This window comes from Hylobates moloch, unplaced genomic scaffold (genome assembly GCF_009828535.3).
Source record: "Hylobates moloch isolate HMO894 unplaced genomic scaffold, HMol_V3 SCAFFOLD_15, whole genome shotgun sequence".
Taxonomy (NCBI): Eukaryota; Metazoa; Chordata; class Mammalia; order Primates; family Hylobatidae; genus Hylobates; species Hylobates moloch.
In genome coordinates, this window is record NW_026652290.1 from 2,127,189 (window position 1) to 2,142,166 (window position 14,978).

Genomic DNA, 14,978 nt, shown 5'->3' on the forward strand with positions numbered 1-14,978 from the left:
ATGAGGCACTATGCCTGGCTAATTTTTGTATTTTAGTAGAGATGGAGTTTCACTATGTTGGCCAGGCTAGTCTCGAACTCCTGGCCTCAAGTGATCCATCTACTTCAACCTTCCAAAGTGTTGGGATTGTAGGTGTAAGCCACCACACCCGGCTGTGTGATTTTTTTTTTTTCAATAAGCATATACCACTTTTATTGTTAAACAGTGTTCTCACTATGGGGGAAAAAGTGCCAGACAGGTGGCAGTTTCAGTTATCTTTTTTTTTTTTTTTTTTTTTTGAGACCATTTTCTCACTGTCGCCCAGGCTGGAGCGCAGTGGCATGATCTTGGCTCACTGCAACCTCTGCCTCCTGGGTTCAAGCAACTCTCGTGCCTCAGCCTCCCAAGTAGCTGGGATTATAGGCATGTGCCACCACACCTGGCTCATTTTGTATTTTTAGTAGAGATGGGGTTTTACCATGTTGGCCAGGCTGGTCTCAAACTCCTGACCTCAGGTGATCCACCTGCCTCAGCCTCCCAAAGTGCTGGGATTACAGGCGTGAGCCACCGCACCCAGCCAGTTTTAGTTATCTTTGAAAAATGAACTGGGGCTGGGCACAGTGAGCTTGCACCTGTAATCCCAGCACTTGGGAGGCCGAGGCAGGCAGATGGCTTAATTAAGCCCAGGAGTTCCAGACCAGCCTGGCTAACATGGAGAGACCCCCCACCTCTACAGAAAAAAGACAAGAAAAATAAACTGGGTGGCCTTGGGGGACAGGGACCAGCACGGTAGGCTTCTCATCTCTCGGCCCACCTCGGCCTCCCAAAGTGCTGGTATTACAGGCGTGAGCCACCGTCCCTGGCCTGCATCTTCATGCTCTTTTCAGGGTTTGGTTCTTGCCTCAAGCGGAGGGATCAGAAATTGATGAGGTAAGTTGAGGACCTCCCAGACCCGTATGGTCCAGGATGCAAATGACTGTCAGAAATAGACCTCACTTCAGCCACCGTGCCTGAGGTTCAGCCTGGTTCAGGCTGGGTTTAGTCCCCAGGGATGGTTTGTTTTTGGGTGTGTGTGTGTGTGTGTGTGTGTGTGTGTGTGTGTGTGTGTGTTTTCAGACAGAGTCTTGCTCTGTCGCCAGGCTGGAGTGCAGTGGTGTGATCTCAGCTCACTACAACCTCTGCCTCCTGGGTTCAAGCCATCCTGCCTCAGCCTCCCGAGTAGCTGGCATTACAGGCACGTGCCACCATGCCCAGCTAATTTTTTGTATTTTTTAGTAGAGACGGGATTTCACCATGTTGGCCAGGATGGTCTCGATCTCCTGACCTCGTGATCCACCCTCCTCGGCCTCCCAAACTGCTGGGATTACAGGCATGAGCCACCGCACCCAGCCGCCCAGAGATGTTTGAACCAACTTTAGGCAGGTTGGTTCTTGGTCTGGGCTGCATGCCCTGGCGTCAGGGTCCTGACATCACGCCACCCCACACCACCACCTCCCACCACTGCTCTTCCGGTCTCCATTCCAGCCCTCCCGCCTCCTGCCCACAATGGCCTCTGCTGACAAGAATGGCGGGAGCGTGCCCTCTGTGTCCAGCAGCCGCCTGCAGAGCCGGAAGCCACCCAACCTCTCCATCACCATCCCGCCACCCGAGAAAGAGACCCAGGCCCCTGGCGAGCAGGACAGCATGCTGTCTGAGGTAAGGGGGCTGGCCTGGGGGCTCACTGTTCTGCCATAGGCAACAGATGTGCCCACATGACACTTTCTGGACAGTTTCACTTCCCAGAGGGGCTCCTTCCTGAGCCACAGCTGCTGCCTGTGCAGCCCTTGACTCGGGCCCCACCCCCTCCTTCCTGGGCCCGAAATATCGCAGGGAGTAAGGCCGGGAACCGGGCTCGCTCTCATCGTGGTCAGAGGCACATAGGAAGGGCCAGCCCCAAGAAAGTGCTTGCTGGTAACCCTGGGGCCCTGGCTGTTTTCATTTCACCCCCTAGGCCTGGACTCTCAGTCTCTCTTCTGAGAGTTGGGGGCTTTCTTTGACATGGGTGAGCAGGGTACGGTGTCTCCCTGGCATCAGCAGCCCGCCTAGGCAGTGCCCGCTTCCTTTGGGAGGATGAGAACAAATCAGTGTTTCTGACAGTCTGGTCTAGTGCCCCATAAAGAGCTCATTGAAAACGGGCTTGTAGCAGCGTGGGCTTCCTGCACAGCCTGGAGTATAAAGAGAAGCGATATTAACGCCCCCGTTCACCCGAGAGCTCTGCAGAAGACACAGCAGCGGGCAGGAGCGCCATGGCGCGGAGGGAAGGGACTGGATGAGGAGTTAGGAAAACACACGCTGGCCTTGACGGAGAAAAGTTAGACAATGGCGATTTTAAATTCAGAATGAGCCTGGGCGCCGTCGCCTCATGCCTGTAATCTCATCACTTTGGGAGGCTGAGGCAGCCAGATCACTTGAGCCCGGGAGTTGGAGACCAGACTAGACAACATAGCAAGTCTCTGTCTCTGCAAAAAAAAAAAGAGCTGGGTGTGGTGGCACATGCCTGTGATCCCAGCTACTTAGGACACTGAGGTAGAAGGCTTGCTTGAGCCTGGGAGGTTGAGGCTCCAGTGAGCCATGATGGTGCCACTGCCGTCCAACCTGGGCAACAGAGCAAGACTCTGTCCCAAAAAATATATATATAGGCCGGGCATGGTAGCTCACACCCGTAATCCCAGCACTTTGGGAGGCCGAAGCGGGCAGATAACTTGAGGTCAGGCAGGAGTTCGAGACTAGCCTGGCCAACATGGTGAAACCCCGTCTCTACTAAAAATACAAAAATTAGCCGGGTGTGGTGGTGCATGCCTATAGTCCCAGCTACTCAGGAGGCTGAGACAGAAGAATCTCTTGAACCTGGGAGGCAGAGGTTGCAGTGAGTCGAGATCATACCACTGCACTCCAGCCTGGACAATACAGCAAGACTCCATCTCAAAAAAAAAAAAAAAAATATATATATATATATATGTATATACATACATATACACACACACACACACACACATATGTATATATTTCCAAATGAAAGCAAATTGGGGCATAAATCGGGGTTGAGGTTTGTTCTCAGGGTTTTCAGAATGGGAGGCTAAAGAAAAGCCAACCCAGGACCTGGGCTGCACACACCACCGCCTGCCCTCCCTCCTTCCTCCCCAAGAGGAAAAACCCAGCCTACTTGAAGAGCGTCAGCCTCCAGGAGCCGCACAGCCGATGGCAGGAGAGCTCAGAGAAGCGCCCCGGCTTCCGCCGCCAGGCCTCACTGTCCCAGAGTATCCGCAAGTGAGCCTCCCTACACCCAAGCCCAGCACCCCCCACCCAGCAACCTGTGGATTCTTGGGGCCTGGACATTATTGGGCCTGGTCCCTGTGTCCCCTCTCTGGAAGGAGGAGGCCGGCATTAATGAGCAATGTCTCCCTGCAGCCTAATATCATGGGATAGATGGGGAAATGGGTATGTGCTTTGCGGAATGTCACGGTATGGAGGCTAGGGGGCTTCGAGGAACTGGGTGGATCAGTGTGGGGGTGCCTGGGGCCCAAGCCTGGCTCCTCATGCTCCAGTCATCCCCTGCTTCTACTCATCTGGTCACTGGGCTCCAGCCAGGGGCCTCACAGGCAGATCCACGCCCCACCTCCCTGCAGGCACGCGGGCACACACATGCCATCACCCCTTCCACACACTCAGGTGCACAGGCGTAGATAAGCGTATGCCCACCTTTCCCTTGTCTGCCTCCGCAGGGGCGCAGCCCAGTGGTTTGGAGTCAGCGGCGACTGGGAGGGGCAGCGGCAGCACTGGCAGCGCCGCAGCCTGCACCACTGCAGCGTGCGCTACGGCCGCCTGAAGGCCTCGTGCCAGCGTGACCTAGAGCTCCCCAGCCAGGAGGCACCGTCCTTCCAGGGCACTGAGTCCCCAAAGCCCTGCAAGATGCCCAAGGTGGGATCCATGGGGAAAGGGGGCAGGGGTGGGGACCCTAGTGGCTCTGCTTACCGCCTCCCTCCCTTCCAGATTGTGGATCCGCTGGCCCGGGGCCGGGCCTTCCGCCACCCAGAGGAGATGGACAGGCCCCACGCCCCGCACCCACCGCTGACCCCCGGAGTCCTGTCCCTCACCTCCTTCACCAGTGTCCGCTCTGGCTACTCCCACCTGCCGCGCCGCAAGAGAATGTCTGTGGCCCACATGAGCTTTCAAGCTGCTGCTGCCCTCCTCAAGGTGCAGGGCTCCCTCCTGCAGGGCCCCCACCTCTGCCCGGCCTCCCTTCCTTGCCCCTCCCTTCCACTCCTCATAGTAGCATCCCCTAAAGCTCACCTGGGCATCCGCCTACGGTGCCAAGGACAGTGGATGTGCTGGGATCCCTGAGCAAAGAGGGACCCTGAAGCCCAGCACCCAGTCATCCGTCCTTCTGTCTTAAATCTCATGTGACCCCCTGCCAAGTTTAGGAACCTGGTCTCTGTGCTGACCCTTAAGCTGGGGAAGTGGGAAGTGAGATGCATACTTGCTCCTCAGCCACCCGGGTTTTCCGAGTCCCTGTTACGTGCTGGGCACCGGGTGCAGAGCCATCGCCATCCTGGCTGAGCTCGCAGCCCAGGGTGAGGGTCACGATTCAGGGTGGTCAGTTTAGGAGAGTGGTTGTTATCAGGGAAGACATTGAGTTAAGCCCAGAAAACACAAGGAGATGTTCGCTAGGGAAGGAAGGGAACAGCATTCTCAGCAGAGGGAATGGCCTATGCAAGGGCCAGGAGCCCAGAGGAAGTACAGTGCTTTGAGGGAGCAGCAGGCGGTTTGATGTGGTTTTAGTGAGGGGTGGTTATGGGAGCTGTGGCAGGAGATGGGATCAGAAAGGTGGGCAGGGCCTGGTATTCCATGCCAAGAAACAGGACAGGGAGACATGGCCCAAGCCTCGGGAGTGAGGGTATAGAATGTAGGTTGCTTTGAGTGTTAGGGTACCAGCAGCCCAAGGCAGAGGGGCAGCAGGGACCAAGGGAAAGGTGACTCCAAACGGTGCCAAAAGTGATGTGCCAGCGGAAGCTGGTGCCTCATTTCCTGGCCTTCCAGTCTCAGGAACTCCTCTTGCCCGTTCAGCTTGCAGAACCTCCATGCTTTGGGCAGGATCCCTCCTGCCAAGGTGCTGCCTGCAGGCGGATGGGCTTGATGATTCCTTCGGTGTTGGTGCTGGGGGCCTAGGTGGCCAGGCTCTGGTCCTGATGGCTGTGCCTCTGTCCATGCACAGGGGCGCTCGGTGCTGGGTGCCACTGGACAGCGATGCCGGGTGATCAAGCGCAGCTTTGCCTTCCCGAGCTTCCTGGAGGAGGATGTGGTCGATGGGGCAGACACGTTTGACTCCTCGTTTTTTAGTAAGGCAAGCATGGGGTGTGGGCCCTCGGGGACAGGAGGGGTGGGGTGGGGTGGCCTGGGAGCTGGGTGAGGTGACCTTGGCCTTGATCATGTTCAGGAACCCCTGAGCGACCCAGAGGCCCACTGGTGGGATGTGGCATGGTCCTGTGTGGAGCTGCTGGGCCCCCATCTTTCTGTTGGGTAGGGCGAAGACCTGCGGTGGGGCACAGTGCCACCCGGGAAAGTCACCATTGGGGCTGACGGGCATGTGGCTTCCCATTTCATTGTGAAGAGCCCGTCTGTTCAGCTGCGTCCTGCCCTTGAATTGAGGTGCTGGGGCTCAGTGTTTGGGACAGACTCCTTACACTGTATTTTCGTGTCCCCCACCCCAGGAAGAAATGAGCTCCATGCCTGATGATGTCTTTGAGTCCCCCCCACTCTCTGCCAGCTACTTCCGAGGGATCCCACACTCAGCCTCCCCTGTCTCCCCCGATGGGGTGCAAATCCCTCTGTGAGTGCTGGGGCAGAGTCCCTCCTCCAGGCCAGCCACCAGCCTGGGGGCATCCCCAGACCTCACCCTGGCCCCCAAGCCCCTTCTGAGCACCCTGGTGGGGTCTGGGAGTATTTTGGTGGGGGAATCAGGCTGAAAGCCACCATCCCCACCAGGAAGGAGTGTGGCCGAGCCCCAGTCCCCGGGCCCCGGCGCGGCAAGCGCATTGCCTCCAAGGTGAAGCACTTTGCCTTTGATCGGAAGAAGCGGCACTACGGCCTCGGCGTGGTGGGCAACTGGCTGAACCGCAGCTACCGCCGCAGCATCAGCAGCACCGTACAGCGGCAGCTGGACAGCTTCGACAGCCACCGGTGAGGTATCGCCCTGGAGCCTCCAGGAGGGCCTGGAAGCTTCCAAATTCCTCTGGGCCCTCCTGAAGCGCCCCCGTACTCATTCAGCAAGTGTTTCATGAGCATCTCCTGCGGATCAGGAGCGTAGTGACAAGCTCGAAGGCGCACCCTGTCCCAAGGGTTGTGCACATGGCCTGGGAAGGGCCAGGGGTGCTGGCTGCCTCTCCTCCACCCCATGCTTTCTGAGCCTGGTCCTCAGCCTCGCTCCCAGACAACAGTCAGTCAGCAAATGTTGATTGAGTGTCACTGCCTGCAGGCCCTAAAATGGAGCCCCCAGAGGGTGGAGCAGGGAGGGCAGGGTGGGTCAGAGGCCAGTTAGAAGCTGGGGCCAGGGCTGGGCACCGTGGCTCACACTTGTAATTATAGCACTTTGGGAGGCTGAGTCAGGAGGATTGCTTGAGCTTAGGAGTTTGAGACCAGCCTGGGCAACATAGTGAGACCCTACCTCTACTTTAAAAGAAGAAGCTGGGGCTGGGAGGGAGGGGACTCTGGGAGAGGCTGTGCAGAGCCCTTGGGGAGGAACAGGGCATCTGATTTGCAGCAGCCCAATAAACACTGGGCCCAGATTAGAAAATAACAAGCAAGCAGGGTGCAGTGGCTCACGCCTGTAATCCCAGCACTTTCTGAGGCTGAGGCAGGCAGATCACCTGAGGTCAGGAGTTCAAGACCAGCCTGGCCAACATGATGAAACCCCATCTCTACTAAAAATACAAAAAATTAGCCAGGCGTGGTGGCGCGTGCCTATAATCCCAGCTACTCAGGAGGCTTGAGGCAGGAGAATCACTTGAACCTGGGAGGCAGAGGTTGCAGTGAGCCAAGATTGCGCCATTGTACTCCAGCCTGGGCAACAAGAACAAAATTCCATCTCAAAAAAAAAAAGAAAAAAGAAAAAAGAAAAAGAAAATAACAAGCAATGGCCAGGCCCGGTGGCTCACACCTGTGATCCCAGCACTTTGGGAGGCCTAGGTGGGCAGATCACCTGAGGTCAGGAGTTCGAGACCAGCCTGGCCAACACAGTGAAAACCGGTCTCTACTAAAAAGACAAACAAAATTAGCCGGGTATGGTGGGCGGTTGTAATCCCAGCTATGAGGGAGGCTGAGGCAGGAGAATCGCTTGAACCTGGGGGCGAAGGTTGCAGTGAGCTGAGATCGCACGACTGCATTCCAGCCTGGGTGACAGATCGAGACTCTGTCTCAAATAAAAAAAGAAAGAAAAGAACAAGCAATGATAGGTGTGGTGGGTGTCCCGGAGGAGGATAGAGAGGGAGAGTGAACAGCTGGTGGGGAGGGGTACAGTCAGGACAAACTGTGGTGTCATGTGCAAAGGCCCTGGGGCTGGAAGGGCAAAGTGCATCCCAGGAAATGCAGGCAAAGAGGCCAGAGAGGTGGTCAGTCAGGCAAAACTTTGCAGCCAGCAAGAGGGGGTGATTTTGGAATTTGTCCCAAGGCCAGTGAAAAGCTATCAAAGGGTTTTAAGCCAGGAGAGAGATGCTTGGAGGCTCATCTTAAAAGTTCCTCTGGTTTGAGATGAGTTGACGGGGCAGAGCAGGGAGCCCAGGCGAGCCATGCGACCGGGCCAGGGTGGCCCTGTGGCCGGGACTGGGGGTTGGGATAAGAGCTCAGTTCAGCTGACCCGAGGCGTCTCTGCACAGGCCCTACTTCACCTACTGGCTGACCTTCGTCCATATCATCATCACGCTGCTGGTGATTTGCACATATGGCATCGCACCCGTGGGCTTTGCCCAGCACGTCACCACCCAGCTGGTGAGTCAGGTCGGGCTCCATGCTGGGGGTCCCAGCCTCCCCTAGGAGGCCTCAGCGTCGTGGGTACCTAATCCCTCCCACCGCAACAATCTGGCCCCAGCACGGCGGTGCTCACCATAGCCTGGCCCCTTCCTGGAGGCTCTATCCTGGGGACAGCTGCCCCAGGCCCCCATGCCCAGGGCCCACAACTGTTCTGACGCCTTCCTCTGCGCTACCTCCACGACAGGTGCTGCGGAACAAAGGTGTGTACGAGAGCGTGAAGTACATCCAGCAGGAGAACTTCTGGATCGGCCCCAGCTCGGTGAGGGCCCAGGCTGGGGGACATCATCTGAGCCAGGAGTCCCTGTGCCCCGTCACCCCCAGCTGGGCAGGTGGGCTCCTCACCCACCCACAGGCCCCTCATCACGGGGAGACTCTGCGGGGCAGAGGTGGAGTGATGGACCCCTCCCAGGTCTGGGGCTCAAACTCACTCTCTCCTTCCCCTCCCTTTCCCTACCCCAGATTGACCTGATCCACCTGGGGGCCAAGTTTTCGCCCTGCATCCGGAAGGACCGGCAGATCGAGCAGCTGGTGCTGCGGGAGCGAGACCTGGAGCGGGGCTCAGGCTGCTGTGTCCAGAATGACCACTCCGGCTGCATCCAGACCCAGCAGAAGGACTGCTCGGTGGGGGCAGGCCCTCCCTCCTACCCCTGCCAGACCCTGGTCCCGGACTAGCTCCACTTGCCCTGGCCTGGGGGACAGGCCCTTCAAGGGCAGTGACCACGTTCCCTCCTCCCCGCCCCACCCTTCCCAGACCCCTGTAGATGAGACTGAGCCCTGGGGAGATGGGAAAAGCTTCTGTCCTCGCCCACTCCAGTGGGGGTGACCTGGCCCCGGCATGACCGACTAGCCTTCTTCCGCCCTCCAGGAGACTTTGGCCACTTTTGTCAAGTGGCAGGATGACACTGGGCCCCCCATGGTCAAGTCTCATCTGGGCCAGAAGCGGACTTCGGGGGCTGTCTGCCACCAGGACCCCAGGTAGGGCCTGGAGCCTCTGCTGGGCCTCAGGGTCAGGCATAGCCACACCATCTGAGCCACCCACAGGGACATGGGTAGGTGGACGTGGCAGGCTGGGTGTGCCACAGCCCAATCTGAACCCTGTCTCCAGGACCTGCGAGGAGCCAGCCTCCAGCGGTGCCCACATCTGGCCCGATGACATCACTAAGTGGCCGGTGAGTGAGTGTCCCCGGCGGGGAGTGGTCTGGGAAGGTTAGGGATGGGGACCTGCCTGCCGCACAGCCCACTTCCCTGCCGGTGCCCCCTCCTGGCAGATCTGCACGGAGCAGGCCAGGAGCAACCACACAGGCTTCCTGCACATGGACTGCGAGATCAAGGGCCGCCCCTGCTGCATCGGCACCAAGGGCAGGTGAGCGACCTGGGCCCTGGCCTCCGCCATCCCGCTGCCCCCCCGAGCTGCGGCTTCCTGTGGGCCCACGGCTTCTCCACTGTCACCACTCACAGCCGCTGGGCCGATGCCCTCCAATAACTGTCCTTCCCTCCCCTGCTCTGGGGCTACCCATGGTGCGAGCTGGAGGAAGGAAGCTTGCTCTAGAGTCGAAGGCTCTGGATGCGGCATCCCCCTTCCTGCCGGGGATGCCTGCTGTAGCCAGGTGCTGGGCTCTGGACAAGGTGGGCAGTGGTTATTCAGCGCCCTGATGTCCCCTCTTGCCTCACCACCCCCTTAGCTGTGAGATCACCACCCGGGAATACTGTGAGTTCATGCATGGCTACTTCCATGAGGAAGCAACGCTGTGCTCCCAGGTGAGGCGAGGCGGGCCTGGGGTAGTGGAGGAGAGAACGCTGGGCATGGCAGCCTGCTGGGGCCAGGGCTCACACACTCCCTCCCATGTCGGGGCCTCAGACTCAGCCTGCTTCTGGGGCGCTGAGCACCATACGCCCACTCCCAGGTGCACTGCTTGGACAAGGTGTGTGGGCTGCTGCCCTTCCTCAACCCTGAGGTCCCAGATCAGTTCTACAGGCTCTGGCTGTCTCTCTTCCTACACGCTGGGTAAGAGGCTCCTCACTGCCCCCAAACCCGACCCCTGTGATGGCCACCCAGCTGGACCCCTGGGGGAAGGTTCCCGGGCCAGGGCATGGCCGGCCCAACCTGCCGAAGCCTACTGCTCCTGAAGTGCCTGGCTGAAGGCCGCTGCCTGGCGTGTCCCTCCCCCAGTGTGGTGCACTGCCTCGTGTCTGTGGTCTTTCAAATGACCATCCTGAGGGACCTGGAGAAGCTGGCCGGCTGGCACCGTATCGCCATCATCTTCATCCTCAGTGGCATCACAGGCAACCTCGCCAGCACCATCTTCCTCCCATACCGGGCAGAGGTAAGGATGTGGAAGATGGGACCCTTCCGCACGTAGGGGGCCAGCCCTGCTGCTCCTGTTCCACCCACCTGGAGTCTGCCAGAGGGACACGGGGCCCCTCCAGTGCTGGGCTCCACAGTGGATGGACAGCTAATCTGGGGGCTTACTGGCTGGTCTCTTAATCCCGGCGAGAGGGAACAGTGATGCTCTTGAGTCACCCTGTCCCTCCACCACCTCATTTATCTTCCTAACCGTGCCCACTGCCTGACAGTATGCTAGCTATCTGTAGGTCGAGTGGTAGGAAATGACGTCCGTGCGCCGTCGGCAGTCTGATCAGTTCCACCTGACTGATCTAGTTTGATCAGTGTCCGTCCTCTCCCCACCGTGTGCAGCCTGGAAAAGGCTTGTCTGTCTTGCTTATTGCTATGGACCCACACCAGGCACATACACAGTAGGTGCTCAGTGTTTGCTGAAAGAATGGGCAGAGCAGGCCCAGCTTTGGTCCAGCAGCTCCAGCCGACCTCCCACCCCTCAGCCTCGGGGGTCCCCATGCCTGCCGGGGAGGAGCTGATCGATGGGATGACCCAGGGTGCAGGCCCGGCCTAGGCCGCCCACCCGACGCCTGAAGCTGTGTCTCCCCTGCCCCACCCCAGGTGGGCCCAGCCGGCTCACAGTTCGGCCTCCTTGCCTGCCTCTTCGTGGAGCTCTTCCAGAGCTGGCCGCTGCTGGAGAGGCCCTGGAAGGCCTTCCTCAACCTCTCGGCCATCGTGCTCTTCCTGTTCATCTGCGGCCTCCTGCCCTGGATCGACAACATCGCCCACATCTTCGGCTTCCTCAGTGGCCTGCTGCTGGCCTTCGCCTTCCTGCCCTACATCACCTTCGGCACCAGCGACAAGTACCGCAAACGGGCACTCATCCTGGTGTCACTGCTGGCCTTTGCCGGCCTCTTCGCCGCCCTCGTGCTCTGGCTGTACATCTACCCCATTAACTGGCCCTGGATCGAGCACCTCACCTGCTTCCCCTTCACCAGCCGCTTCTGCGAGAAGTATGAGCTGGACCAGGTGCTGCACTGACCGCCGGGCCACGCGGCTGCCCCTCAGCACTGCTGGAACAGGGTCTGCCTGCGAGGGCTGCCCTCTGCAGAGCGCTCTGTGTGCCAGAGACCCAAGACAGGGCCCGGGCTCTGGACCTGGGTCCCCCCTGCCAGGTGAGGCTGACTCTGCGTGAGATGGTTGGTTAAGGCGGGGATTTTCGGGGGCGTGAGGCCTGTGTGATCCTGGCCCAAGCTCGGGCACACCCAAGGCACCTGCTTCTCTGAGCCTTGGGTCTCAGGTCCTAATATCCCGCTCCTGGCTGGGACCATCTCCTGGGGCGGGGTCCTTTTCTTCCCAGGGTCCTCAGTGCTGCCTCTGCTGGTGCCTTCTCCCCCACTACTACTGCAGCGTGCCCTTGCTGGGGACGTGGCTGTGCCCTCAGTTGCCCCAGGCCTGGGTGCCCACCATGCCCCTTCCTGTTTCTCCTCCTACCTCTGCCCTGTGAGCCCATCCATAAGGCTCTCAGATGGGACTTTGTGGGAAAGGCTTTGGCCATGGTCTGGGGGCACAGAACAAGCGGGGAGACACAAGCAGACCTCAGGTAGAATGAGACTGGGCGGAGCCACCCCAGGGCCTGCTCCCAGGGGGTGCTTGAGGCGCATCAGGCCCGTTTTTTACCAGTTCATATCACGGTCTTCATTTTTAAAAGTAACGCTAACTTTGTACGGATGACGTCTCGTGGGTTAAATAATATTCTTTGCGGCAGTATATTGTCTTTAACGGAGACCTCAGCATGAAACTGGGATTTGGGGGTGAGGGTGAGGGGTCAGCCATCAGCCGCTCAGAGACAGCAGTTTGGCCCGGTGGACAGCGGAAAACTTGTGGAGCATCTTGGGGATTTAGTTGGGCCAGAAAGCAGATTGGGGTCACATGGGAGACCCCAGGGGTCCACTTGGGAGGGCTGGGTTGAATCCTTAGGCCCCTGGGGTTCCCACCCCCACCTGCTCTGCCTTGGTTCCACGGCAGGGAGGGGGCTGCCTGGGCCCAGGGTGGCCTGCCTGATGGGGATGGCGCTGAGGAGAAGGCACAGCACTTGTCCTGTCACCCCACCTGGGGACGAGTCCACTCCCTGTGCCGGTGCCTCGCCCACTACACTGAGGAGCGGCCAGGGAGGCACCGGGTATTACCACTTGATTACCATGGGCAGAGGGTCCTGCACCAGCTTCCCTGCCCCAAGCTGCCTCCACAGCACAGGCCTCCCGCCTCTGCCCCATCCTGCTCCCCACTATCCCCCACCCCAGGGGCTAAGGGTGGGAAGCAGCATCCATGAGGCTGGGGAGAATAAGGACCCCCCGCTGAGCAATGGGCTCCTGTGAGGATGCTGCGTTGGTGCCTTTGCCCACCTGCCAGGAGGAGGAAAGGAGCCAGGAACCCCACAGCACCTCCCATTGTCCCTGCTTACCAACCCAGCCCAGTCTCAGGTACAGAGTTCAGAACACAGGAGGTCCAGAGGCCTCGTGGGGACAGACAGGACACACCACTCCAGCTCGCGCCATGAGAAGCCACCTTATCTCCTCTTTATTTAGCCCTGCTCTCTCCGCTCTCTGGAAACTGCTGTCTCCATGCTCAGCTGAGCTAAGAGGAGCCCAGGGCAGAGACAGGGATCACATTGGCAGCCAGGTGGGCAGCCCAGTTCAGCAGCCGCTGTTCCTGCGCAGGAAGGGGTGGCCCCGCAGGGAGCAGTGGAGCTCCGTGAAGGTGAGGGAGCCCACGGTGATGGCGCAGGGGCCCACGGCGTGGAAGCTGAACTTCTCATAGAAGGGTACCAGCGCGTCCTCACACATGAGCGCGGCCCGGCGCACGGCCGGCTGGCTGCCCAGGTGGTGCAAGTAGCGCCACAGCAGGATGGGGCCCCTGCCCTGCTGCCGGAAGGCGCGGTGCACGGCCAGCACATGCAGGTGGGCTATGTGGCCCCCAGGCCTGTGCAGCGTCAGCGACTCCTGGGGGCAAGCAAGGGATGAGAGCCCAGGTCACTTCTGCTGACGCGTGGTCCCCCCCAACCACTGACCCAGGCAGGGAGCAGGTGTCCCCTGGGTGCCTGTGGTCAGGGCTCCCGCCCCAGCCAAGGAGGGACCCAAATTGGGAGGCATACCCCCAACCCCATGGAGAAAATAGAAGACCCAGAAGGTCTTGTCTGGGAGAGGCCTGCAGCCTGTACTCATCTCTCCAGTTCTGGAGGAAGAAATCCCAGCCCCTGGGCTCCCCTCCCCGCCATCTGGCTGACCTCTGGTCTTCAGAGGCCTCCCTGGAGGTGGGCGTTGCAGCCGTGTCCTCACCTGCATGAGTCTCTCCTTGTCCCAGAGCGAGCCGATGATGAAGGCCACAAGGCAGCCCTCCTCGAACCAGCCTAGGGACAGCTCTGGACATAGGGTCAGGAAGTGCCGGATCTCATCCAGGTACAGGGGGCAGACGCCCAAGACGGAGATGAAGGCTGTGACAGGAGGCTCAGATGAGTGACTGGTAGTCGCTGTGCCTCGCATCCACTGTCTGCTGCACCCCGAGTGTCCACTCAGATGCCCCGTTCCCCACAGGAAAATGGGGTTTAGGGCTGCTGTTTCCCCCACTTTCTTGAGCGCACACATGGTCTGATAACTCTGGGACCCAGTCTCCAAGGACAGGAGACTAAGGGTGTCCTCCCCACAGGATAACTGGACCAGAGTGGAGCATCCCTCTGACCCTGTGCGGGGCCACTCACCTTCACGCTCGATCTCAAAGGCGCTGACAGCGTCCTCCGGGGTGAGGCAGCGAAACTCGCTGGCAGGGAGTGTGTGGCGCCGCTGACAGCTCGGGGACTCGGGGATCCCAGGTGGCAGACGTGGGGCCTCGGGTTTCGGGGGGTGGGTGCTCTGCGTGGACATCCTGGCCACTGGTGCCTCCTTGGGGCGCCCCAGCTTTGGAAGTGGCCTCCTAAGCCAAGGAGGGCCTCCCAGCACCTGTTGGAGAACAGCAAGGGACAGGGGTCTGATCCTCATCTCCAGGGAGGCAGGCCCCAGAGTATGCATCTGGCCTCTTTTGTAGCAGGAACTGGGGTGGAGCCAGCCCCTAAATCACATTCCCCAGGTACCTGGTCCCCGGTCCCCGAGGCTGTTACCAGGCACTACAAACATTGGCACTGTCTCCCCACCTTTCCCTCTCAGCCAGAAGGATCCCTGGAGGTTTGCCACCTTGCAGACCTGCAGACATTGGTCTCAGGGTGCCTTCTGGGTGCTTCTGAGCCCCACAGATGGTGGCAGGGATGAGCAGGGCTCAGTGGAGCCTGGGGCACCCCAACCCTGCTGCCCACGGTGGGAGGGGAGGCAGGACTCGTGACCCTCCTCTGACCACGTCTAATGTAATTGTGCAGTGGGTGGGCGCCCGGGTCCCCCACACCACCATTCATGTGGTTTATCTTACCTCCCCAAAGGGAGGCTTCCGGTGCTTTGGGTGCAAGATCCTGTGGCGGAGAACTTTTTAGGTAGCCTCAGCCCTTGGTCCTAGAGAGCCCCTTAATCAAAGTGGGCCCTTGGGGAGCCTCTACTTTTTTTTTTTTTTTTTTTTGAGA

At 59.5% G+C, this 14,978-nt stretch overlaps 2 protein-coding genes across 9 annotated transcripts in view; one reads left to right on the forward strand and one right to left on the reverse strand.

Moving 5' to 3' along the window:
* RHBDF2 (rhomboid 5 homolog 2) overlaps positions 1 to 14,140 on the forward strand; it is a 36,900-nt gene extending 22,760 nt beyond the window's left edge. For 4 of the 6 annotated variants that reach the window (XM_032179079.2, XM_032179082.2, XM_032179083.2 and 1 more), the window contains exons 3-19: positions 1,504 to 1,674; positions 3,164 to 3,285; positions 3,741 to 3,936; positions 4,009 to 4,212; positions 5,231 to 5,359; positions 5,727 to 5,845; positions 6,001 to 6,195; positions 7,887 to 7,998; positions 8,225 to 8,299; positions 8,500 to 8,661; positions 8,906 to 9,015; positions 9,146 to 9,209; positions 9,309 to 9,403; positions 9,723 to 9,798; positions 9,945 to 10,045; positions 10,211 to 10,364; positions 10,997 to 12,163. In XM_032179079.2, coding sequence (XP_032034970.1) covers positions 1,525 to 1,674; positions 3,164 to 3,285; positions 3,741 to 3,936; positions 4,009 to 4,212; positions 5,231 to 5,359; positions 5,727 to 5,845; positions 6,001 to 6,195; positions 7,887 to 7,998; positions 8,225 to 8,299; positions 8,500 to 8,661; positions 8,906 to 9,015; positions 9,146 to 9,209; positions 9,309 to 9,403; positions 9,723 to 9,798; positions 9,945 to 10,045; positions 10,211 to 10,364; positions 10,997 to 11,416 — 2,484 coding nt within the window. In that variant the 5' untranslated portion in view covers positions 1,504 to 1,524 and the 3' untranslated portion in view covers positions 11,417 to 12,163. Of the gene's footprint in view, positions 1 to 866; positions 910 to 1,503; positions 1,675 to 3,163; positions 3,286 to 3,740; positions 3,937 to 4,008; positions 4,213 to 5,230; positions 5,360 to 5,726; positions 5,846 to 6,000; positions 6,196 to 7,886; positions 7,999 to 8,224; positions 8,300 to 8,499; positions 8,662 to 8,905; positions 9,016 to 9,145; positions 9,210 to 9,308; positions 9,404 to 9,722; positions 9,799 to 9,944; positions 10,046 to 10,210; positions 10,365 to 10,996; positions 12,164 to 14,080 lie in introns of those variants that run through there. The other 2 variants (XR_009210152.1, XM_058429167.1) reach the window with 2 other exon arrangements.
* AANAT (aralkylamine N-acetyltransferase) overlaps positions 12,919 to 14,978 on the reverse strand; it is a 17,649-nt gene continuing 15,589 nt past the window's right edge. For all 3 annotated transcript variants that reach the window (XM_058429171.1, XM_058429170.1, XM_058429172.1), the window contains exons 2-4: positions 14,133 to 14,370; positions 13,714 to 13,868; positions 12,919 to 13,377 (exon numbers count right to left, since the gene is read on the reverse strand). In XM_058429171.1, the coding sequence (XP_058285154.1) occupies positions 13,072 to 13,377; positions 13,714 to 13,868; positions 14,133 to 14,295 (624 nt within the window). In that variant the 5' untranslated portion in view covers positions 14,296 to 14,370 and the 3' untranslated portion in view covers positions 12,919 to 13,071. The remainder of the gene's footprint in view (positions 13,378 to 13,713; positions 13,869 to 14,132; positions 14,371 to 14,978) is intronic.